The 27,134-nt window shown below is 33.8% G+C and overlaps 1 protein-coding gene across 7 annotated transcripts; it reads left to right on the plus strand.

Annotated features, from left to right (window-relative positions):
- The first annotated feature begins 501 nt into the window (after window positions 1-501).
- On the plus strand, window positions 502-27,134 carry LOC100369294 (uncharacterized). Of its 7 annotated transcripts, none has more exons than XM_078005685.2 (20): window positions 502-699; window positions 1,688-2,479; window positions 11,451-11,584; window positions 11,791-11,863; window positions 12,082-12,239; window positions 12,406-12,557; window positions 13,270-13,444; window positions 13,885-14,097; window positions 14,519-14,688; window positions 15,638-15,749; window positions 16,351-16,446; window positions 18,123-18,215; window positions 18,894-18,968; window positions 19,547-19,642; window positions 20,188-20,280; window positions 20,728-22,263; window positions 23,699-23,863; window positions 24,314-24,478; window positions 25,885-25,993; window positions 26,868-27,070. In XM_078005685.2, exons 2-19 carry the CDS (start codon window positions 1,714-1,716, stop codon window positions 25,966-25,968), a joined length of 4,356 nt encoding a protein of 1,451 aa, XP_077861811.2. In that variant the 5' UTR covers window positions 502-699; window positions 1,688-1,713; the 3' UTR covers window positions 25,969-25,993; window positions 26,868-27,070. The 7 variants fall into 7 exon arrangements, with proteins under 7 accessions (XP_077861811.2, XP_002741373.2, XP_077861810.2 ...); XM_002741327.4 differs by having other exon boundaries at window positions 25,885-25,947; XM_078005684.2 differs by having other exon boundaries at window positions 25,885-25,947; window positions 26,871-27,070.

Here is a 27,134-nt window from a genome sequence, read left to right on the forward strand (position 1 = left end):
GTGTTCCTTTTCTCCACTGCAAAGATACACACCTTTGCACAAATGCATCTCATGAAACCATTTAATTATTGGACTCGGACGTTTACTAAGAGGATTGACATGAAACTATAACAAAGAAATGTTGTATGAATATAAGTCGTAAACAAGTAGCAGATCAATCGACCTTTGTGACCCCAATTTTCTTCAAATTTCCCAGAAACCCTAGCTCTATGACGTGTCAGAAAAGATACGTGGCTATTCCTTTCACAAATATGCCACCCTTGTTGAATGTCAAGAAACAATAACTTTATGATGCAAGAATGTACAAAAAATCATTTGATTGTTTCTTTTTTTTAGGAAAGGTAATTTATATCATACTGAAATTTAAAAGAAAGTAACGAAAATCATTTATATACGAGTCGGGAATGGGGCTAAATGTGACAGGGGAGTAACGTCGATATTTGCAACATCCAAATCTATTCATTAACCAATGGAAGTTTCTCTTCCTGTTGCAGTAGGCGTGTTCAACTACAGTCCATTGTCCCAGTCTGACTTTGCAGACGATTACTCGTCCAATATACTTGGCAAAAATCAACTGGTTTGGATAAAATTGGTCAAGATTTATCCATCCTGCTGAAACGCCAGGACATCAGATTTATCAATCAAACCTATTGCGAAAAATTCGAGGCGATTTATTCCCGTGGTTGATTGAGAAATAAGGTAAGTTAGTGACACGTATGCAAGGCTGGTTATCACTAAACAGGATCAAGGTTATTCGGGTTTATTTGCCTCAACTTAGGCCTTATGGTCTATGCTAAGGAAGTCGCTTCGCCACCTACCATGGCTTATCGAAAAAAAAAAGACCAACATTGTGAAATGACTAATATATCGTGCACATTATTTATACATGTAACATATATTAAACAATATCTGTCAGACGTTTTAATAGGTATTGATTCGGGGAAAAAGTTGAGATTCGTTTTCTAATGCATTTGCTCTATTCTGTACTCTGGTCTTTTCACGCGTGGTGGATTCATAATCAGCTGTTTGAGATACAGTGTACAATGCGTGATCAGTTTTCGTGACAGCCGCTGACTTTAACAATTCAGAAACCTTTGTACTCTGCTAATGCGTTGCTATGGAGTAGGTCTGCTTTCACACAATTTGTTGTCTCCAAGTAAAATCTTCCCATCAGAAACATTTTTTTTTGCGTTTGACACTACAGTAATATTTTAGTGACCATGATTGATACTGCTGTAATAAAATCGTGCAATGTCCGATGACGTTTTTTAAATAAATGGGGACAGTCTTTTTAATTATCAAATTGTGTATTTTGGGTAATTTCTACAAATTTGTAGTGTTATTTTTTGCTGCCTGGCACATCTGTTGTCAAGCCCTTAATGCAGTTGATTTTGAGATGTTAGAATTAACCATATACATTTACTCAATGAATTAACACAAGCTTGTACTGAAACTAGTTTAGAAAGAACAAGACATAAGGGTGGCTTCACCCATATGTGGGTGAATTATAAAAAAGAACTCACACTTGTGATGATCCTGTTAATGAACTGTGGCACCATCTTGTACAGATTAATTAATAGTCAGTGTTAATTGTATTCCCTATATAGTAGAATATCATTTGTATCTGTCTTTCACTTGTTAAAATTACCCTTGCCTGATACAACTTTTCTATTTTCTATCTGTTTAGTTTACTTTTGAAACTGGCCATTGAAAATGGATACAATTGACCTATACGACTCGCAGACTCTTGGTATTGCAGTGTTTGCTGGGTTTGTAGTGCTATCTGCAGCTGTGTACCTGGTGTCAGCCTATGGTATTACAGAGAAAACCTATGAAGAAGCTATAGAAGAACAAAAACAGAAAGCACAGTTGGACCTTTATACAACTAAAGTTGAACCAAAACCAAAGAAGGAGAAGAAGACTTATCGTAAGGTTAAGAAGGAAAAGGAGAAACAAAGTGGAAGTGGTGGTGGTGATCGTGGTGGTGGTGGTGGAAGAATTGAAGAGACTTTGCAGCAACAAGCTGAAGTCTTTAATCCAGTACAATCTGAAGTGATTGAAGAACCAAAACTAGAGAAGACTCCTAAAGCTGAGAAAAAACCGAAGTCAGATGGCAATAAGGATAAAAAGAAGGAAAAGAAAGTAGAGCCCAAGCCAGAGAAAGAAAAAGAAGCTGAACCACCAGCCAAAGCTGCTCCTCCAGCCAAAGCTGCTCCTCCAGCCAAAGCTGCTCCTCCAGCCAAAGCTGCTCCTCGGGCTGCAACTAAGAGCACTCAGCCTGTGAAGCCGATCCTGAAAGAAGAGCAGCATGTCAAGGTGGAGAAGGTGGTTGTGCCAGAGCAGCACAAGCCATTTTCAAAATCTTCCTCACCAAAGGAAGCAGTTGCCCCAGTGGCACCAGCAGCAGAAGATAAGCCTTCTGTCATCTTGCCAAACAAGAAAGCATCTAAAGCACAGAAGGAGAAGAAGGAGAAATCAGGTACCGTGATATTTACCTAATTATTCACTCATTGTAGTAGCTGGCTGACCTATGTACTCCTTATAGATTAATTCAGTCATGATGGCCAATATGGATTTTTATCTTGCTTCCTACTAAAGTATAAATTGTTTTTTTCCTTTAAAGTATAGTTAAATTATTCCATTTTACTAGGTTTGACAATATTTCAATAATTCAGTATTCTAATGGAGCAAATGTGGTATTTTTACAGAAAGATTATTTACGGAGACTGAGTGAAGTGACAATGTTTGTATGCAAATACATAAAAGAAAAAAACCCAATCAGAACTATTAAATTTATACGATAAATATTTTTGAATATCAAAACATCCAGCATTTTGATATATTCTATAATTTCTAATCCACGTAACTACTTTGAATAATCACTCTCCTAACAAGCATGTTTCCCATATGGCATGCCAAGTGAAATCTACACTATAATGGCTACTTTTCTATTATCAAATTTGTTTTCTATTTTTAGAACTCTAACAATCATTGTATCACACCATGATTGTTTGTTACCTGTAATACCAGCACTGTTCCCTTTATTTTTTTTGAATTTTGAAAATACTGTGAAAATGCATGAAAAGTTTTTCAAAAGACAAAATTTCACTGAGAAACTACAATTGAATCTGAGAAAATTGAGCGAAAATAAAACTTAGAGGGAACACTGAATACCAGTGTTGATTGGAACAGTATTAATGATGAGCTGGGTGTTAAAATGTCTGCTTCCATTCGTTTGTATATAATATTGCATCAAATTCAAATTACATATGTGCTGTATGTATTTTATCTATTTTACGTCAGGAATAAATTAAAGTCTTACTGTGTGGAGATCTAGTTCATGAAAACCTAAGAATAATAATTACCTCAGTGAGTCATCTGAATTCTTTAGTGACTGACCACTGTGACATTTATTTGATCTATTATACACAATAAATAGAAACCCATTACGATACTATTGTGTAGTATGGAAAGTTTCAGCAAATGTGATTGAGCCAGAGAATGAATGATAGAGTAAAATATCTTCTTTAAAACCTTATTAATTTGTAATTTCAGAAAACATCTCAATTAAGCACAACAATTTATTTATGAATTTTAATATTTCACCAAAAAATATTTTGAAATTATTATTTTCGGTGTGGTGTCTAAATAATATTGAAATGACTATCATAAGCGGCATCATCAAATTTTAGATGAAATTAATAACTTAATAAATGATTTATACACTTAATATTTTTATTTCATTGGGATATGAAATTTCCTTCCATATTGTTTTTAATATATTTAATGTAGTCCATCCATTGTGATATTGATATTACTTGTATAAATGGAGCATAAAACAAAAATATACGTGTGCAAATTGACCTAAATTTGGAAGAATTTTTCTTGTGAACAGGGCCACTTACCTTAGGTATTGCATTCTTAATACAATGGGCTTTGTGTAAAGATTGAAGGAGTTGTGATGTTGTGAACCATTATTGCTTTAGTGCATTCACATTCAGTGACAGTCATACAACATAGTACTGAAGGTTGTTTCGTAAGTTTTCTACAATTTATTCAGGCCATTAATTTCTGGTTATTCTCACAACTTTTGCAGGTGCAAAGTTCATCAAGGGTACATGTAGATACACTGACCTAAATCAGTCTTCCATTTCTGCTTTCTAAATTTCAACTAATGTTTTTATGGCTGCTGGCTTGCTTTCATCTGCTCTCATTCAAACAGTTAATTCATCCATTTCTCTGATCATAAACATGTTGTCTAACTTACAGTGAATTAAAGACTTAGTTGAAAATCAATTTTTATACTGTTAGCTATCATCAAATGAATCAAGTACTTGCATTTCAGGATTGCATCAGCCATAATAGGAATCCACTCAGAAACCATCAGTTGAATCTCTATATTCATAGTCATTTAATGTATGAAAAAAACTGAACAATTTAATTACTGCATCCCAGGTGTAAATCTTGACCTTGTCTTAAAAAGAGTGTTCTGCTAATTATTGAATATTATATTATATAATAATATTTTTAAAAATCTACTGCTAAAATTATTATATTGAAGTGTCACACAAATATTTTGTATCCAAATTCCCAAATTTCTGGCATTCACATAGTATCATTTTTTCTTCTTGGAATTCCGTTAAAGAATTCCACCAAGTAACAACACAGTTGAAGTAAATGAGGTCATTGTTCTCTTGACAACTCCAGTCACTGAGTCCCTATTATATATATGTATATTTGTCCATGCATGTTGCAACAACCATGCTTATAAGTAATGTCATAAAGTTATATTATGTAATCTGTCTAATGTCAAATAATGCATAGAGAAAAATGTAATGTCAGAGGAAACATTTCATCACCCACATTCATCATCTTCCCAGTTTGTAAATTTAAAAATATTGAAATCATAAACCACGACCACGATCATAAACTTTTCATTGTACAAAATGGATACTTTTATTTTACACATGGCAAGGAACTGAAGTTTAATAATTGATTTGAGTAATCAATATATGTTTGTCTATATATTAAATTGCAAAATTATGTTTAATGTTTGCTGGCAAAATGTCAATATTGTAGCAGTACAATACAATGGAGCTGCTGACGTGTGCAAAATCTAATCACATCTAAGTGATAGGTTAAAGATGTAGACTGTTTCCTGGAAGACTGAATTATGAGAAAAATTGCCTGGTATTCAGGATTGTCATCTAAACTATCTCACAAAGTTGTATGAGGTGACATTGATGTGATAGTTGAGTCCTGGCATTGATTTCAGCAATAAAACTAAAGCTGGTAGATATGTTTGTTAATGTGTACTTGCTGCCCTGAGGTCAATCTTCATGTTATTGTGACCTGATACTCTTATCACGATTTAATAAGATTATCTCTGTCAATTTTCATAATTCATCTTCATTATCAGATTAAATTGCAATACATTTGTATATAACAGGACAAATATAGCACCATGATTGCTTTTTTAAATTCAAATGTTTTGCAATTGCTCAGTTTATTAAAATTGTCTGTCATATAGTGAAAACTTCATCCTTAAATTGCTGTGGTACTTTTTAATATGCCCACTTCTGTTGACGTAGTTTAATCAATTAATATTAAACAGTAGGTGATATTGTATCCTTTGCAAATAGTCTGTGTACAAATAAATGGAATATGTACCACTCTTCCATCAATTAGACTTTGTGCAATCATTATTTTGGAGATGAATTGACATGATTTGTTGATAGATTTTTTTTGTTGGGGGGAGAGGGGTTGATAGTATTTAGCATTCATAGTCTAACTAATAAAGAAATTGATCCAAAAGAAATTTTCATGGGAATTTAATTTCACTATTTTGATTTTTGAGTTGACTAATTTGCCAGTGATACTGTACTTGTATACATATGGTATATTTAAGTTGTTAAAACATTTTTCTTACAAATTTTCTTAAGCACAATGCCAAGGAGACCTATGCCGTTCTCAATAATGATAAAGTTATCGTTGACATTTTAATCCATCTCAAGATTAACTGCATTACTCGATGGTATGTGATTAGCATGCATAACTCTGTGTTTGACATGTAACATACATTACCCCACACCCTCCCTGTGGCTTTCGTTGCGTATGGAAGTTATTTTCACTCGAGATGCGGTGTATTCTGCTGTACTTTCACTCGCTTCGCTCGTGAAAGTATGGCCGCAGGATACACCGCATCACTCGTGAAAATAACTTCCATACTCAACGAAAGTCACGGGGAGGGTGTGGGGTTCTGTCATAACATTACAATGGCGCATCAGTGTGACTTTTGGATTATATAGTTCCCTACTACTGGTGCAAACAGTAAGCAGATATTTCAAAATGGAATAATCATTTCCTTTCCCGTAGAAAACTAAATTCAACTTCGGGAATGCTTCGTCTAGGACATTCACTTCATTAATGAAAAACTTATTGTGAATCATCTTCCCGTTTGCCAACGTGCTGAACATGTTGGTACCGGTAATTGATTACGAAAGACTGTTTTTATTCATTAAACCGGAAGCCTGGTTCCTGAGTGTACTGTATGCTTTACATTCATTTCCTGTCTAATATCATTTGTTGCAGTTGCAGCAAAATTATGCATACTTTTGTGAAAAGTTTTCCTACTATGTTATCATGTAATATACTCTCAATTACTGGGGCCGCAAGAATAAATGGAACTGCAATATTGCAGTGTGAGAAACTGTTTAACTGACACATTACATTGTTGCCACAGGAAGCACTGGCTACATTATTGTGAGCAATATTACCGCTCCATACTGGTCACAGTAACTCGTAATCCAGCTCCCAACTGTTTACAGTTTACTTTTGGCATTGTGCTTCTAATTGGGCTAATATGGTAGTCCTTATTTTAACCTTTTCACGACCAGTTCCCTCTATTCTTCATTAAACTTTCCCTTGGAAAAATAGCTTAAAAAATGATTAAAATTTTGTCTGTTGGCTCTAAAATTAAGGTTCAATATTGAATACGAGAAAAAAAGGCAAAAATTTTGGTGAGAAAGTCTGGTGGTGAAAAGGTGATCTTGTGGTACATTTGTAGGGTTAGGGTTTCTCAAATAGAGAAGTTTGTGTTTGGGGGACATTAAATTTATGATTTATTTATGCTAACTGACAGTCTATTTAAGATCATGCTTCTCAAATATGATATTTGTACTGTTGCGTAATATCACGAATATAACAGTCACACTTCTGCTTCTGATGTGAATAATGGATGCCTTTGTGTAAATTTGTATGGAGGAAGTAAATGCTCAATCTCAGTTGTCATGGATATTTGCACATTTTAATGTCTGTCACTGGTTAGAATAAAAACCCATAACATAATGCAGTGTCAATACTCCTTTTAAACTCAAGTTTGCCACTCCTGCGTTTTCTGATGAACTAAGATAAATATTAGAAAATAATGTAAAAATATGTTGAATGCTTTGAATATTATGTTGACGAAATGATAAATAATTATAGAAAAGAAGACAAAGAATTTTATAACATCAATTGTCGATGTGAATTTTCCACATTAAATTTGAAGCCAATTAGATTCAGATTTCAACTGAAACAGAGTACATGGCAAGGGGATTATCTTTTTCTGTGGTTCATTCCTAGAAACTGACTGCATTATCATTAAGCGCTTTTCTGAATATTTAGTAGTTGATTCCACCGATAGTTTTAATTCTGATACTTGTTTAGAAATTAGTGTTGGTTTTCACTTCTTTTGTGCGATTCTCCACAGCTGGCAACCTCTACATGCCACCTGTGTCAATTTTAATGTGTCTGCAACAAAAGCAGGAATGTCAGTTTAATTATTCTTCTCCACTCTAACAATAGAAAATGTTTTTCAACACATTTTTGTGAAAAATAATTCACAAGAGCTTCGTTCACCTTGAATTACATGTTGCTATGATTGCCGGTAATTACTGTGAACAGTTGCTTCTATTTGGGCATATTTGATAGTTAAAAAAGTGTTCTTTCTAAAATGGCTGATAGTGTTTTGCAAATTGTTGGGAAGATGTACTCTCGGCTCTAGGTATCATTATTAGCGCGTCTTTAAGTGCTACTCAACAGTCAAGTGATCAACGACAACAAAAACTCCAAAACACAATCTGGTAGGTACAGGCGGGTACAATAAACAAGGATTTTTTATGCGGCTTTATATTCACTTTCTACAAGGGCAGCACAGAATTAATTGACATGCAGTAGTTGATATAGCGAGACTCATTTTCCAGAATAAAATTAAAATAATAGTGTGAGAAACAGTGTATCCAATTGCTTACAAGTTGAATAAACGAGTTCCCCAAGGGATAAGTAAACATGTGCATTCTTTATGCAGAAGTACTCTGTATAAACTTTGTATAAAGGTAACGCCAGGGTACAGACAGAGCCCAGACAAATTTATCAACACTTTACACTGACATAGTAATGTTCTATGGTAATTGATATTCAAGCTACTTTAGAGGTGACATACATTTCAAATAGGGCTTATGTCATCATAAATTTGACAAGATATTTTGCTCAAATTACTTTCTTGTTGAGAAAATAGGAAAAAAATTAAAACAGAAATGCACTGCTCGTTGCAGGGTATAATATCTCTGTATTGATTTTTCACTTGACTACTTTTAATCCAGCATTGCACAACGTTGGATTAGACAGCTATTCCAAGTTTAGTTATCACCCCCTAACTTGTTTTATTGATGTCGTTCATTTAAGTGGTGACACTGCAATAATACAGATGTGTAGCATGAATAAATTGTAATAAATCAAATTATAAGGTGGCACCTTGAATTATAGAGTTCAAAAAAATATACATTACAATATAATATAATATAATATTCATTTCCTAACTATGTGGTGTTAATTATATTAATTTTAGGCCAATAAAATTGGCTTTAATGATCATCCAAAAATTAATTATTTCATTTCAAATTATTTATCTTCAAATCAAAATAGTTCTGTACAGTATTGTTGATACATTGTCTAATATATTATTTAATAAATAATTTGCCTGTATATAAGTAGGCTGGCTAAATATCTTAAGCATGTATTATATTTCTGTAATTGAATCAGTTTGCAGAAGATTTGGAAATTTTAAAGCGCTAGTTTTTCATGGAATTTGAATTTAGGGTGAACGATTCAGGTCATGCAAAATTTCACCAAGAGAAGATAAGAAAAACTTGAAAACATTGATTTTTTTCACTCTCCAGTCATTTTCAAAAGGCAAGGCCCCGGAATATGAATAGAAGTGGGGAGACCCTGAGTTTAATTTAGCCATTCATTACATCAGTGTTATTGATAGAAATACTGAATTAAATTACCAGTTATCTATTCTGCACCAGGTGTTGTAGATTGAGCATGTCATAGATGTATTTAAGTGTTCAATTTCATAAACAATAATTTCTTTTTCGTATTTTGCTATAAATTTACACATATTCAAATTAATGGAAAACTGGTATTTATATTGACTATATTTATGTAAATATTTAATGAAGCAAGAGTCCAAGTAATGCCCGGCAACTGTAGTTGACATATTATGAACAAATCTAAATATGGGTTGGAATACAAGGTGATCAATCTGTCTACAGATCAAAACAGTTTTGATAAGGATTTTATCCGCAAGGAAAAAATTGATTATTTTCGTAACTTGTATTGTAAACAAAAATTGAGCATTCATCAGGACTAGAACCCTAGTAAAATATTTGCATTTTTACCTCTCATGAAATTTTGTTTTTTATTTAAATTTTGTCACAGGCAAGTTGTACTATAAAAGTAGTGAATTATTTATCTATATTAGGTACAGTCAAGGACTTAATAAATCTATAAAGAATTGTGCTAGTCAATTATGAGGTTGCAAAAAATCATGCTTTATTAGAAGGGAAACTTAAGGGTTTGCACTAGTGTCTCGGCAAGACGATTCCCACTTACAAAATTTTAAGAAATTGAAATTTGACCCTGGATAACTTTATTAGAGATTGAACCCCAGCTTGCCTGAAAAACTGGGTCCCTCTTCAATAATTGGAGTCAAAATATTAGGTTAATGCAATCCCTGAACTTGCACTTCACTCAACTTCATGTTCTTTAAACATTGTTAGATTTCTTGATCTTTGATTCACTAACATTGAAACTTCTAACAATTCAAAATTTGACACAGACCATGGTCTGTGTCAAATTTTGAATTGTTAGAAGTTTCAATGTTAAAGCCCCATGTCCCTGTTTGACCTTGTCACTATCCTGACTCCCACTAGAAAAAATTCTTGTAATTGTTATTTAATTTGCAAGGTATGTGAGCAAATGTTGTTGGACAGCATTAGCTTGTGTCTACGGGTAGGGTGGCTAGGGTTAAAAGTTGTACACATCAGCATGTATTGTTTATTTTGACTGCCGGTGTAGAAGAAATTAACATTGTCCTGCATATTCTAAAATCTTCAGCACATACTGAATATAATCTCAGAAATATTATGCGACTCGTAGATGTACTTTAAGATGTATTGTGAGAATACTGTTTGGTTTAATAATTTTACCATCAAGGAAATTGTATCTTGGGTGGTACTGGAAGGGAAATAACTTGTATACACACTATCATGGTCGGTTGATAATCTTTAGACTTTTAGAATATCTTGTAACATCTAGTAACAAAGACGTGTTTGTTTTTCTGACAGTTTCACATATCAAAACCAGCATTTAGCCCATTTCTCAGTGTTTACATGTACCCCCTAGAAATTACTCTTGTAATTTTAGTAAGGGTTTCAAGAATAGCGTGTTTTAAACTATGTAAGCTGTGTTACTTTAAAAACTGGCTGTGGATAGTTTGAACAGTTTTCTGTATGTGTATAATAGGCAATATAAACCGTGTAGTCTGGATTAAGGAGGTTTGCATTTCATTATAAAAGTTTCCTTTTTGCATTCTGTAAACTCTCATGCTAATTAACTTGATAACAATTTGTCTGTTTCTTGGTTGCTTTTGTTGCACTGTTAGCTTTGGTGAGAAGTTTATTTCTTAGTACTGGATTTAAGGGAGACTTGTTTTCAATTTATTTTCCTCCTATAAGGAAAAAAGCAGGCAAAGTATACTGCACATTCAGCAGTGAAGTATAGTTAACTATAAGAAAAGTTGTGTAAAAGTGCTACCTCAAATCATTTTGATCCAATATTGTAGCAACATGTGTAAAACTTAAAAATTGTTCTGTAATTCAAACATTGGTACAGCATATGCACTACTTTATTCACCTATATCTAAGCTTTCAGATGATATATAGGTTTCTAGTAGCTTGCTTAGTCGCTTATAGAGAATGTCTGAATCACGGAGTAATTTTTAACACGTTTACCCCTGTTGCTACCTTAAGAAGTGACTTCTGTTATTTGCAGTGGAACTGCATCCAAAGGTTATTGTGTCTAAACTAGAAATTGTATGCTTATTACTGTTTTATCATTTGATTTAGATGAAAATACTGGAGGTCGTTTGGCATCTTCTGTAAAGAATGCAACACTGACCGATTCTGAGATCCAACAGTTGATTGATATATTGCTGAATAAGCAAAGTGGAGGAGCTGGTCATGCTGGAGAATGGACACCAGTGAGTACATATCTTTCATCAGACTGTTAAATTAAATGCCCTTTCACAGACATTTGGTTGCAAAAATATTTTTATTGTTTCTACTTGATTCCCATTTCCTTACTAACCGTTCAAACAAACACCATATTTTCCCCACACTTCCTTAATTGAAAACTAATACATTTGTATTCATTTGACAATCATAAAACTAATGATTTTATCTCCAGGCATCTCAGAAAACAGACCCAGTTGCGGCTATGAAGAAACAACTGCAAGAAAAGGAACAAGCTTTGCAAGATGGTTGGTTCACTTAAATTGTTATTGTTAGTTGAATAGTTATTGTTAGTTGAATAGTTATTGTTAGTTGAATAGTTATTGTTAGTTGAATAGTTATTGTTAGTTTTGAATAGTTACTGTTAGTTTACTTGAGTTTAGCTACTGATGTAGCCTACTTATCATTGGTATTTTGATTCTGGTTAAATAATTCAATATTGTCATTTCCTTATGTTCGTATTCAGAAATGCAGCGTGCCCAGGTTTCAGCATCGAAAGTAAAGGATCTTCGTCATGAAATCACATTGGACAAGTCAAGATTCACTCAACAAGAGACCAAGTACAGAGAAAAAATCAGTTCCCAATCCAGAGACATTCAAGCAATGCAAGCTCGTATGCAACAGGTATACATTTAACATTTACAATATATTTGTTTAAGACTAGTATGGCATTTCTGTGGCCAAGCTTTGTAAAACTACCTTGGGGGAGGGGGGGTGCTGCTGCAATTTAATTGATTCTTGTATTGTGAAAAAAGATATAAATTATGTTGTTGTTTTTGTTCCTTTTTAGACTCACGAAATGCACATGTCTGAAACTCAAGCTATGCAGAATAAACTGAAGCAGATGCAAAGTATGTTAGATGAGAGCCAGATGGAAAACATTAGAAAGCTGACAGAGGAAAACAAACGTTTAAGATCTGAAGTTGCTCAGGCATCCAAGCAGTAAGTGAATGTTATCATTTCTAAATAGGTATCTTTTATTGCATGTCGTTGCCTATAATGTAGTAATAGTAAATTTAATATATTATATCACTAAGCATAGTGAGATTAAGTTCATTAAAACAGTTAATTACAACAGGCAAACAAAAACTAGTTTATCTGTTTTGGCATTTGAATAATATAGCAAGGGATTTGTTCTAGCTTTAAACTTCCTCAAGATTAACAATAAATCGAAGCCACAGCAAAATAATGTTTGTGGGTTTAAATAATCGTTGGCACATATTACTGTAAAATACTTTATTAATTTTCACTGAAAATACGTCTGGGGTGTTTTGTATGGAATTTATTTTCACTGGTTTATGACTAGTTGAATGTAAAATATAGAAAAAAAAAGTATATTCCCTGGATTTTATTTTCACTGAATCATTCCTTCAGCGAAAATAGTGAAAATTAATTCCAAGCGAAAATAAAGTATTTTACAGTATCCACATTTAATCTTGTTTCTGTTTGGTTACATCACTTTTATTTTCTGGGAGACTTTGTGATCATGTGTGCTAACTTCCTGCAACGAGCTATTTCGCATACAAACTCTGCACCATTGCTCTTCAAGTAACGGAAATATAAATGTATCTCTTCATAGATAAGATGAAATCCTAAAATTTTGTGCATTCATATATCGTCTTATATTATGTAATAATGAATGTTTTTTCCACAGAAGGGAAAGTGCTGTGGCATCTGAAGTTGGTAAATTACAACAGGAAAATCAGCGCTTAAAAGAAAATTTGATGGGTAATGAAACCCAGTTACGTAAAGGTGATGACCTACAGAGAGATTTAGAACAAAAGATTGCTGGCTATGAACAACAGATAAAAAGATTGGAGTCAAGCCAAGTAAGTACTGGCTTGCACGAATCATAACACCCTGTGTACTTGTGCCTGGATCAAGGCACCCTAGGTTATTGTAATAGATCAAGGCACCTTAGTTTATTGTAAAGGATCAAGACATCAGAGGACATTAACATCAGATTTTAATTAAAGGCAAATGATGGTATATGCACAGAAGACCTTTAACACCACAACAGCCATGTGAATAAACACACCTATGTGTATATTGTAATGATTGTGCTTGAAAATCACTGAGGCATCCAATTGAGGCAATTGCCTTGTATGTTCCATTTGTTTGTCTTCGCATCATTCAAAATATCCAGATAATTCCTGACTATTGATGTACTTTGAAATCAGTTGTGTTTTATAGAGTTCAATTTCGCCCTGTTATTATGGATACTGAGTTTGTTTACTGATGTTGCATTCTTTTAAAATTTCCTTCACAGAAAGACAGTGAGAGCATGTTGTCTAAAAGGCTTAGTGAAGTCAGCGAGGAACTACGTAAATCTGAATCTAAAAATTCCACATTTTCAAAAGAGATTGAGAATTTAAATGCGGCATTAAAATCTATCAGTATTGAGTCCAACAATACACAAGAAAAATTGCAATTATTACAATCCAGTCAAAGTGAACAAGAAGACTTAAAGACAGAATTAAAGGTGAGTTCAGATAGTACATGTCATATCATATTGATATGTTAATAAAATGTTAGTGCCTAGAATCTGTGTCCTCTGAGGTCTCCAAGACCTCCACAAAATCACATAGCATCAACTCCTGATGCATGCACTAACAGTCTGGTATTGACTGTAAATTTGATTTTTTTTTATTGAAAATGTTCTAGTGTGATTTTTAGGGAATTCCCAGCATGCAACAATTGAACTGGTCAGTGAATGGGAAAGTATTTTAATTGGCATAGAATTGTTTCTTTCTTTTGTTCTTGTGCTGTTTCTTTCAAATCAAATCAAATAAATGAATGTTAATTGTTATAATTTTCCAAACGATGCTGTATGAATTATGCAATCTATATAACTGCTATTAATAAATCTGTAGAAAATAACAAATTGAAACAATATTTTTCAGAGTTTGAAAGAAGAAAAAGAATCCTTAGTATTGCAATTAAAAACAAAAGTGGAAAGAGTGGCTGCAGAGGGAGAGGAAGCCCCATCAGTGCCAGAAGGTGCTCCTAATGGAGACATAAATGAAACAGAATCTAGTAAAAATTCAATTGCACTGGAAGAACATGAAAACATGTGAGTACCTTTTGAAATTGATATGCTATCATGAAAATTATTATTCAGATTTTAACATGATGTTGCATCTTTGAAAATTATTTTAAAACCACAAATTTGGGTTGTAGAGAGTGGAAATTAAAATTTTCGCACACAACAAATTGAAAGTCTAAAAATACTGGATTATTCATTCATTCATTCAATATAGTTTAAGTTGTGTTAAATTAAAATTGTTGCATCTGATTAAAGATTGGTTGTTCCAAATACAAATCCTATCTAACCTGAAGGTGAACACCAAAAAAGGAGCAACCCCTACTTTGGGTGTGTGTGTGTGTCACAGACTCAGTGGGAAGGCTAAATCCAATGTTCGAGATTCACTCACTAACAAGTGCGACTTTGAAGAAACCTTAGTTAAGTCAGAACAGACAACAGTGACATTCAATGATTGAAACTGTTGCCTGGCACAAAAAATGTATATTAAAAATAATCAGTTTGGGAAACAGAGATCACTGCCAAGTAATCTTGCAATTGTCTGTTTTTCAACATGCCCGAGATGTCTTGAAGGGAGGAATTAATGAGTCATTTTGGCAACTTTTGCCTCCAGAAGGAGGCATCTGTATGACCTTAGAATAGTTGAAAGTTATTCTTTGACCTGGGAGGTTTTTACATGTGACCAACATTGCTGACAACACTACGAGTCGGATTTTGTGCAATGATTTCAACAAAATAAAGGGGGAAACAGTTGTTTTTATAGAATTAGCAACACAATTAATGGGAACAGAAAGTCAATGTTTGTCACAAAATAAACCTGTGCAATATTTTCATATAAAATTTTGATCTGAAAAACGTGTCAACAAAGAAATTATAAAAAAATGCATCATGTGGAAGAAATAATTGTATGTCCTTTGACCATCTATGTTTGGAGTAAATGTACCCATTGCTCATGTTCATTCATGTTAATTTTCTTCAGTTTGGGAGAAAAAATTAAAACAATAGAGCAGCTGCAAGGTGAGCTGGTTAGTGCAAAAGAGGAGACCGGAAAAATTAGTGAACTTCTTGAACTTCAAAAGAAGAAAAATAATGTAAGTAGATGATCCAAGTTTTGCTCTGTGTAAAATGCAATTTGAAATTTTGTTGTCACTTATTAGTGTTTGTTTGGTGGCAGTTCATATTAAGTCAAGTTATTAAGTGTGCTGTTTCTGCTTTGCTATATTCTGTAAAATTGGTGAATTACACTTTTCAAAATAAATTTGCATTGTTATCAAAGTATTGTTGCTGCAATAATGATTGCTTGTCGTGTAAAATGCTGCACGCACTTAAATGGCTAATGCATGGCACTCCACTTTTTTTATTTTTTTTCTACATGAATGTATTATCATTGTTGAACGATTTCTAATAATGATAGCGTATGTAGAGTTAAAATCTTGCACGATACACTTCTGATGAATTTCTAGATGTTTCTCACTTCACCCTCTTTCTGTCTTGGAATAAATTTCTTAACGTGATTTCTGACAGAGCATGAAACTGAATTGCAATCAAATTAGAGAAACAATTTAATTTCAACTGGTAGATTACACTGAAGTGAAAAATGAATTTTGATTTCGTCAGTGATTCAGCTCTGCTGGAATGCACACTTCTCTCTAATATAATATTAGGACTTATACCCTTCTGTCCACTTGTCAGGATTTACGTGAAAAAAATTGGAAAGCCATGGATGCTGTTGCAGCAGCAGAAAAGTCCACTAACCAAAGTGTAGCCAAAGCCGTTAAAAGCACTGAGGTGAGATGGACTAATGTAGCCATCATACAGTTATGGCATGCGATCATCTCATTTTTTCATCTGCTTAGAGTGTCACTGATATAGTGCCAATTATTGTTATCCAAATTTGGTGGATTCTAAAAACAGCATACATCTATACAGTAATTTTATAAAGCCTTGTACAGTGGTTCAGACCCCCCCCCTCCTCCTCCTCCTCCTCCTCCTCCTCCTCCTCCTCCTCCTCCTCCTCCTCCCAGTGTTTTAGGTAGTGATAACTCTCGTGCATGTTTTTATTTTAATTCCCATTCATTTCATTTACCCTGGGTAAAATCCTTATCTGTGTTATTTATTGCCTCCCAGTAACTACACGCATACATGCATTGTGATTTCAATAATATATGAGAAATAATAAAATTAAATAAAACAGCTCATCTAAACATGTACAGTTCATTTCTCATTTAATTCAACATACTAGAAAAATGAAATAATGACTGAAAGTAGATACTATATAGTGTATCATTTAATACTGTATGGTATATAGACAATATATCAGGATGCGTGACATGGCCACATTGTTACTTGGGTATCTCCATCCTACACATATACGTGGTACATAAATAACTTCTATATAATTTGTTTATAAACAGTTTGACTTTTAATCAAAGCATTAACATTCATTCAGTGTTCTATTCTTGAAGAATGTAGAAATAAATCGCTTAATGCTAAATTTCCAATACACGTCTTCACGTCATTAAGTACAACTCGGTTTTCATTTCGATGTTTGAATCATGCAAATGAATAGCTATGTTGTTTGTTTCTGTAAATAAATGTTAATCTTGCTTTGAAATTATTGGATATTTATAATGAATAGAAATTCAAACTAAAAAGTCTCTGAACTAATTTGCTGAAGGCGTCACATGAATGAAAACCACCATAACAGGATACTGTAAAATATTTTCGCTTAGAATTTATTTTCGCTGAAGGGGTGATTCCGTGAAAATAAAATCCAGCGAATATACTTTTTTTTCCCTATATTTCACATTAATCTCATCAAAAATCAGTGAAAATAATTTCCAAGCAAAACACCCAAAAAACATTTTTCAGCGAAAATAGAGTATTAGATTACATTTAATCATAATTATTATTTCATAATTCCCAAATCATATCACTCGTCTATGGGTTTATGGCATGGGATGCGTTTATTTGAATATGTTTGAAACATATCAGTATCACATAAATTCAGTTCATCTGAAGTATCTAACTATCTATTTCTCTAAATTACTGTAAAATACTTTATTTTAGCTGGAATTAATTTTTCGCTGATTAGACTTTTGGAGTGTTTTGTATGAAATTCATTTTCGGTGATTTTTGATGAATTGAATGTGAAATATAGGAACAATAGTATATTTGCTGGATTTTATTTTCACTGAATCATTCTTTCAGTGAAAATAGTAGAAATTAATTCAAAGCGAAAATAAAGTATTCTACAGTGCTTAGATTTAGGGCATTTGATATTTTAGCAGGCAGGCATTTGTTATGTATAATTATATTTTAGCATTGTTTTTCAATGTGAAGTAAAAAGGTGTGTATCGGGGCAAAATGTCTGGCCTTGCCAGCCATCACTTGATTTCATTACTATAATTTTGTTACGTATTGTAACAGTTGTAATAACTTTAGTGATTTATTTGTTAATTTAGGAGAAACTGACTGCCCGTATCTGTGAAGAACAGTCGATAGGAAAAGATGCACTACAAAGGATATTCCCAGATATCAGTATTGATGCTTCCTTAGTAAGTACACTTGAATTAAATATTACAGTAACTCATTTTGGAAAGGTTCTACAAGGAATTGTATCATCATAGTAGAAATGTTTGTAATGCAAATAGTTTTGTATAATTTGAAAATACCATACTCTACTGACTTAGCACTCATTTCAATGAATAACCCAATCTCTACTTTTGTACTATGTGTTTCAAGTTAATACGTTTAGTACGTAGAATCGGTCACTCGTCTGAAACATCCCAAAATTGACTGAGTAATTGTGAAATCTTGTCGTCGGACGTTAACATTGGTTATTCCTCACACTTACAAATATTCCATTTACAAACAGGGTCTACATTCGTTAATAAAACCAATTGATAAAGTAAAAGTTGAAAATATCTTGCAGGTGAACCTAAAGAGTATATTAAAAAATTGTGGCGAATAAATATTCTAGCAGCCATGTTTATTTTTGTTTTTTTAATTGTGCTCCTAAATACCAGGATTTTGTGTGGCGACGTCTTTGAGCACTACTTAGTCTGTCAAGTACAGTATTTACAATACTTTTATGTGCATAGTTTTAGATTTGTCAATGGAATTATGCTGATTTCAATAATATTTCTTTTCTCTGTACAGTTGTAGAATGTATGTCGGTATTATAATGAGGTTTTTTTGTAACTTAAAGTATAATAAAATTCTTTCTGTTTTAGTCTCATTCAGAGTGGTTAACAACATTTGAAAAAGAAGCACTTGGGCTTCTAAGTCAACAAGCTTCTAAGTCACAAGTAAGTCTTCAGTTCTTGTGTACACAAATAATAATTTTTGTTTCAGAAGGTTTTTCTTTTCTTCAAAAACCCGTCCAACGAATGTGAAAGTATTAAATGTGAAGTATTTCAGTGAAGTGAGGTCTTCAATGATGTGTTGATTTCATTGCTTTTGTAAAGACATTTTTAGTGACTGAAAACACGACTGTCTTTCATCGAGCTCAACCCGGCCGTGTACATCACTTTTGCTCGGGGTAGTTGACTCAGATTTTTTCTGGTCACTGCCACTGGTCTAATTCCACCTGTAGTCTTCCTGCTGTCAAGTCTAGCAACTCAGTAGAAATACAATACATCATACATAGTCATATGACTAAAATACATTAACTCGATAGGCTAAAATAAAATGTAGGCAGTACTAGGGTCCATATACACAAAGGAAATTTTATCTTGGATTCCGAATAGTTTCCAAATTCTACAAGATTGTTTTGTGTTGAGTGAATCCGATTTAGGAGTTGACAATTATGTTCTACTGCAACTTGTACAGTCTATTTACTAGTTTATCAAATGTTTGTGATGTTTCTATTCTATCTTCTCAACAGATTGAAGATTTATCAGCAAAACTTTCAGAAGCAGTAGAAGAGAAACAGAAAATTTCTACACAGTTTCAGGAATATCAAGCAGCAATGGCAAGCACTGTATGTATTGTTTGTGTATTACTTCCTCTTTAGTTAGTATTTGCACTATTAGTAGCACTTGTGCTTGTGTAAATAATCTTATTTTCATAGTAAAGTAAACAATAAATGCAATTTTTCACTTTTATTGGAGAAACACTTTATGGAACAATTATGGTATGTGTGCTTAAAGGGGCACTTCTAGTTAAGCCTAATCTTACAACGAATTTACTTTTTGGATTAAAATGACAATGGATAACAAAAGATAGATTAACTTTTTAAACAACATAAACAATAGTGTCCCATGATTCTTTGGTGCAATCCCTGGGATTGGAAGTTTCCCCTTTAAGTGTAGATGTACTTCTAATAGAACTAATACAGTATTTTAACTGTTCACAGCTGTACATGGATTAGTTAGATTAAGCTGATTAGTGGAATGTATTAATTTAATCTTGAAACATGAATTTACTTATATGGTGCTCAGATACAAAGATCTGCTGTAGCTATCTACAAAATGTGCGTAAATGTTCTGGTGTGCTGTAACTAAATATTTAACTGTCTTATGATAGGAAACAATACTGGTTGAATTACAAGGCAGCGTTGAATCAGAAGAAAAAAAATGGCAGCAAGAAATTCAAAAGCTTCAGAAATCTGTTGAAGAGGTAAGAACTTTATTCAACCGCTTTAGATTGGAATATTTCTCATATTTAATTGATCCCTGTCTGTTTGTTGAGAGTAGATGGACATGTTTTGTTTTTGCAAAAGTTTGCCAGAAGGAGTACTTCTGTAAAATCTGTATTGGAAGCCGCACACATTCTTTTTGAACAATAGAGACCCAAAAATTCACCATTTCTAATACGTGTAGATGCTCTTATAGAAGCCACATACATTCAGTATTGTATCATTTCAATAGAAGCCACGGCTTCCAATACAGATTTTACAGTATATCAGATTTCATCTTGAGCAGAAAATATTTCCTGAATCAACAAGTGTCTATATTATTGATGTCACCCTTTGGTTAACAAATTGCGATTTTAATTTGTTTGTGTTGTGTTTTTTTTTTTTTTTTTTTTCTGTTTTCTATCACTGTCTTCTTTGCTTCTGTGTAGTTACAAGAACAGCTACAAACTAGAGAGTTTGAATTAGAAAAAGTTTCTGCAGACAAACAAAAAGCTGTAGATGACTTGTCTAGTGCTCAAGAGAAGATTCAGAATCTTGAGACAAAAGAGAGTGCAAGTGATGAAGCTGATGGAGAGAAAGAGAGCCTACAGCAACAGATTGAAGCCGCTAATAAGGACATTGCTGATCTGAGGGCGCAGTCTGAAGCAGGCACTGGAGAACTGACTGCTGCTAACCAAACCATAGAGCAGCTGAAGGTTGAATTAGAGGCATTAAAGACTGCTGATGGAGAGAAAAATACTGAAACAGCACAGCTTAAAGAGGAAATAAACAAAAAGTGTGATGAAATCGCATCTGTGAATCAAACTAATGAACAATTAAAAAACGAATTGGATAAGTCTAAAAAAGATTTGTCACAGAAAGACAATGAAATAGGGCAGCTAAAATCTGACTGTGAAACAAAAACAAAAGATTTGGATAATTCTAAGAGTAATGTGGAGCAGTTGAAGTTAGAGTTAGCAACCGAGCGAAATGAGAGGAGCTCAGAACTTGAGCAGGTGAAATTGGATCTTGAGAATAAAGTACAAGAACTGACAGCAGTAAAATCAAATCTGGAGGAGTTGAAGCAAAGCATGGAATCTTCTGATGAAATTGAGAAAATCCGTGCAGAGAAGGACAAGTTATCTGCTGAGTTAGATGAGGTTAAGAAAGATGGTGAAAATCTTAGAGCAAAGCTAGAGGAAGAAAAAAAGAAATCTGAGGACAGAGTTGATGCCTCTGAATATGCACAGGTGAAATCCGAAAAACAGACTGTTGTGGAGGAACTTGAAGCTGCGAAACAAACTGTGGAGGAAATTAAAAATGAGCTTGAAAATTTGAAAAGAGAGTTTGAGCATAGAGTTTCTGAAGTTGAAGTTGAGCAGCTCCGTGAGGAGATGAAAGTGAAAACTGGTGAACTTGACACAGTTACCAGAAGTTTGGAGCAACTAAAAGGGGAAATTGAAGAGTCAAACCAAAAGGAAGTTGAGGAACTTGAGAATGCCAACAAGGAAATTGTGCAGCTTCGACTGGACTTGGAGAATACACGAAAGGAGTCGGAGATGAAAGTGGACCCATCTGAAATGGAGAAATTAAAATCAGAGCTGCAAACTAAATCTACTGAGATTGAAAACTCCAACAAAACTATTGTGGATCTTCAGTCACAGCTTGATTCGGCAAAGAAAGAAAATGAAAATAAAGTTGATGCTACAGAAATTGAAAAACTTAACTCCGAAAACCAGAAGAAGTCAGAAGAGTTAGAATTAGCAGTGAAAGCATTGGACAATTTAAAAACAGAACTGGAGACTGTAAAACAGGAAAGTAACCAGAAAGTCGATCCTTCTGAATTAGAAGCAATTAAAGCAGAGAAACAGAAATCTTCAGAAGAGTTAGAGACGGCGCAAAAAGATGTCGAACAGCTGAAGTCTGAGTTGGAAAAGATTAAAAATGAATCAGCATCCAAAGTAGACGCTGCCGATTTCAATACAGTGAGTAGATGAGTGGATAATAAGGATCATGTTCCCAGCTAGTTGTTGCGCTAGCATGTCTGTATTTCATGTTAATTTGTGAATCATAGCATACTGATAATTTAACAAAGCATTGCTGTTATATAACCTATATATTTTCATCATCCTTTTCACTACTAATACCTGCTGGCATTTTCCTGAATGCAGTGGCGCTATAAATCGCATATAATGCATACAAGTGTACCATGTGGCTTATGTGATGGCACTGTGCTGTTGGGTGAGCGATGCTACAACTACCTATTTCCTACTTGCCACAATGTTTCAATTTAGTCACCATGTCATCAATTAATTTGGTCTAGTTTTTTTCAACACTACCCGGTACTAAACTACTGCCACTCATCACCATGTTAAGATTTGATAACTGCACTACTTCTATACTCTTAACATGCGTATAGCCTATTTGCAGCATTAGTAGTACGTACATTCGCTTACATAAATGACAGAGGCGTGTCCAGGTCATGTTTTAATGACATACTCAAGGCTTGGTTTGTTGAGCTGCAACTGGCGATGCGATTCTGATAAGCAAATACGATATAACAATAAGATTGCATTAGGTTGTCATATAGGATTTGGGTTCTGGATATTAAAAGACGCAAAACGGTGAAGTTACAAATTAGGTCACGAATGTGTCTATCTACCTTAAATCTGGAAATTGAACCTGACCCGACATAACTTTTATAACGTGTAAAACACTGTGTTCACACTATTTGAACGTGCATGTGCAACTACTATGTTGCTTTAACTGGTATTTGATTTTGATGTAAGATCAAGTACCACGATTCCAATGCATCTTTTTTTTTTGTGTGTTTTTGCTTCTTGCACCAGTGTATAAACTTTTGAGGCTGGGCATCCACAGCTTTAAATCTGTGCATTTTGCTGCCTCGCTTCTCGTAAAATTAATTTTGTAAGACATCCAACATGTTTTAAGGTACACATCACTTTGTTTCTATTTATGTGGCAGACATACAAGAAAATGTCTGGCATGGTATGTCAAGAAGTCTTGGCAGTGTTTATTCCTGAAAGTCGTGTGTACCAAGAACGAACATAAATATTCACCTTATTGATTTTCTCATATGTATTTTAGCACTCTATGCTATTTTGTCTTTAAATATCCTTGCTTATAAGTTATCTATTTTGTACATAATTTAAAACTCATTTTGTGTAAATTGCATTTCTGATTATTTACACTTTGGAGATTTTTGTTTATATGTGTTATAAATATGCATGCTTTATCAGCTTGTTCTGTTCTGGAACTTGCAAGCAGGCTTGGTTAATGTTGAAATCATTTTTGATCATGAACGATCTAATAAGCTTATTGAGCTAGTGGATTTGTAAGCAAAAAATATTGAGATATTTGAAGCATCATTTACATCGGTGTAATTGTATTCTTTTTCAGACCAAGGCGGAACTTGAAATTAGCAACAAGAAAATTTCAGAACTAAGAGAAGAAAAACAGAAGAATGTAGAGAGTCTTGAAAGTTTGAATAAACAACTTGAAGATCTCAAAAAAGAAGAGGAAAAATCAAAGGAGCAGGAAAAAAAAATTCAAAAACTTGAAGAGGTAAGCACGAAGTGAATGGAATATAGATTCATTCTGCAATACTTGCTAACTACCAATAATTTCAACTGTAGTCACATTACAGTTTGAAGTTCTTATAATCATTTCGTTTTACCTGGTAATAAAAATAAAATAGTTTTGTTGGTGGTAAAATAATTTGGAATTATTGATAAGACTGAACACCCTCGGGCAAGAAGGTTGGAAGATGTGGTTGAGGGGTCCGTCACACCTGCAATTATTTAAATTTTGTTACAGCTTGTTATCATAGTAAAATTATTGTTTGATAATACTAAGCATTGGTAGCATTAATGAAGCATTATGTATTAAGTTTGATATCATGAAATTACAGTCAGTATTAGGACTGACTGTAATTTAATAAAAACAAAACTTGAATCCAGTGTGATTGGGTTAATAAAGTCAAAGACTAACACTCCAGTTTATTTCACTTCATAGGAGCTCAAGACTAAAAATGGTGATCTTGTAAAAGAAAAGGGCCTAACAAAAGAACTGGGTACTGCTGCTGCTAAATTACAGAATATGTTGAAAAAAACTCAAGCGTCTTTAGTATCAGAAAGGGAGAATAATAAAAAACTACAGAAACAGCTTGACCCCAAAAAGGTAAGTGAAATGCAAGTATTTTCAAATCATTGGTGAATGGAACTCTCAGTCATTACTTTAATGTTGTTTCTTGACAAAGACAAAAATGATTTCATCCTACTGTATACTCTTTAACGCACTTAAAGCTTTTCCATGTAATTGCATGGACAGATATTCCATCACCGTGTTACGCATGTCACCTTTCTTTTTATCCTGCATTTCATTTCATATGTCGGACAGCATTTCATTTATCAATTCAAAATTCATATTAATTCAACCTAAATTCATTTTCGTTTTAGCATAATAAGTGATATTTTGCATCATCTAAGTATTAGTGCTCAGTGGAAAATGTGGGTTATTATAGTCTTGATCAGTGATGGATGTATACATTTGATATTACCTAGATACGTTTTAGTCCCCGTTCGGACGTAGTTCGAAAACGGGGTCTTGTGTTTTGCCCTGTGTGCGTCCGTGATCACCTGTATCTCGAACATGCATGGACCGATTAAGTTCAAACTTCACTCATACATCTCGCATTATATGGGACATAGGCACATGCATTTTTTTCATGATCCGATTAACGATAGCCGAATAGCGGCCATTTTAAGGCCGAAAATGCATCAAAATCGCATTTTTTCACCATTCCGGACCCGGATCTCAGTTATGCATGTACGGATTTTGTTCAAATTTGGTACATACATTAAACATAATAGGACCTTGATGCACTTCATTTTTTTTTTGGATCGGGTTTGAAATGGCCGACTGGCGGCCATTTTGTTTTAAAGAATTCAGTTCTGGATCCGTATCTGAGACATGCCTGGATTGATCGAGTTCAAACTTCACACACACAAGGTACATCATGTCACAAATATGTATGTGCATTTGTTTCATGATCTCATTAACGATAGCCAAATGGCGGCTGATTTAAGGCCGAAAATGCATTGAAATCGCACATTTTAACCATTCCGGACCTGGATCTCAGTTATGCATGGACAGATTTTGTTCAAATTTGGTACATACATTAAACATAATAGGTTCTGGATCCGTATCCGAAACATGTCAGGATTGATCAAGTTCAAACTTCACACACACACATGGTACATTGTACATCATGTCACAAATAGATATGTGCATTTGTTTCATGATCCGCTTAACAATAGCTGAATGATGGCCATTTTAAGGCCGAAAATGCATCAAAATCACGCATTTTCACAATTCCGGAACTGGATCTCAGTCATGCATGGATGGATTTTGTTCAGATTTAGTACAATGTGTTGTACATATACAGGTGCATTTCGGTCATGATCTGCTTTGAATGTATATGTCACTCAAATATGAACGGAACGGGGACGTGTCATTGACAATGACTTGTTTTTTTTTGAATTTCTTTTTTTCTCCTTTTCCATTTGTCGTGAATTATGAAACAGGGAGTAGAGAGTGAACCCCCACAGAGCAAAATAGAAAAGGAATTAGCTGAGGCAGCGGAAGAGGTACTGAGTAATTCAACCTAACGCAGGGCCAATTCACATTAAAATGGTACTATTTGTATTCATACATAGTTAAAGGGTTTCCCCTGTTCCTGGTCAAAGTAATTTGAAAATGCTTATATAATAATTTTATACAATTTAGATTTAAATCAACAAATTGAAAAATCTTGAATCGTATTAAAAATATAGCCTCCCTTGGATTGGAACAGCAAATTAACTCAATTATTCTTGTATGTCTGCAACCGCAACTTAGCTGCAAGAATTGCAATTATATTTCCCTGCTTATTTAGCATGGTTAAGTCCAGCCTGCCACGATCTCCTTGTTCATGTTGCATGATGGGTAATTTTGGTAACGGGAATAATGTAGTACAATTAATGCACCTTCTGTGAATTTGCTCTGCTTTGTAGACATAGCATGCCATAGAGAAAGTAGTTTATAATGAATTCTTTGTAATCCTGTCACTTCATCAGCTGTCATTTCTTCTCTTTATCTCAGTTATTGTTGTTAATTATTATATTACACACCACCACGTTTTGTAACTATTCATGCCAACACTTGTAGTTATTGGTACTTGTGCCTACTGAACACTTATTGTATCTATCCATACATTCTCAACATGTTAACAGCTCGTCCCAACTTGACATACACTTGACTAGAACTATCAATGTCAGCTCAACGGAGCAACAAATGAACATTTTCAAAAGTAAAATTATACTATAATTTGACAGATTGGTCCTAAATGCCCTCTCATATGAGACTAACTTAAGTTTGCATGCAGGAATAAATATTCAAGTTAGTCACAAACCTAGGGAACGGTACTAGGCGCCTGTAGAAAGTTCATAATCATCGTGATGACATGCTACTGTTATCAGATTCATTACAGAATATTCTGTAACAACAAACATTTCAAATTTGTTTTCAGCAGGTGACAACAGAACAAAAAAATGGTGATCCTGGTACGTCAGTATAATGAATGAAAGAATGCCAGATGAAGATTATCAGAGAACCTATGTGTTGGGTAGATTAGAGTTGAAGACTGGATAATCCTCTTATTCAGAAATCTATATACCAGTGTAGAGTAGAAAACAATAAACAGGTGTTGAGCACCTCTATGTCCAAATTTTATTTTATCAGTTTAAAGAATTATTTCAAATATTTTATTTGCAATATTATACAAGGTACTTCCCAT

Source organism: Saccoglossus kowalevskii, chromosome 2 (assembly GCF_978046115.1).
Source record: "Saccoglossus kowalevskii chromosome 2, keSacKowa6.1, whole genome shotgun sequence".
Classification (NCBI taxonomy): Eukaryota; Metazoa; Hemichordata; class Enteropneusta; family Harrimaniidae; genus Saccoglossus; species Saccoglossus kowalevskii.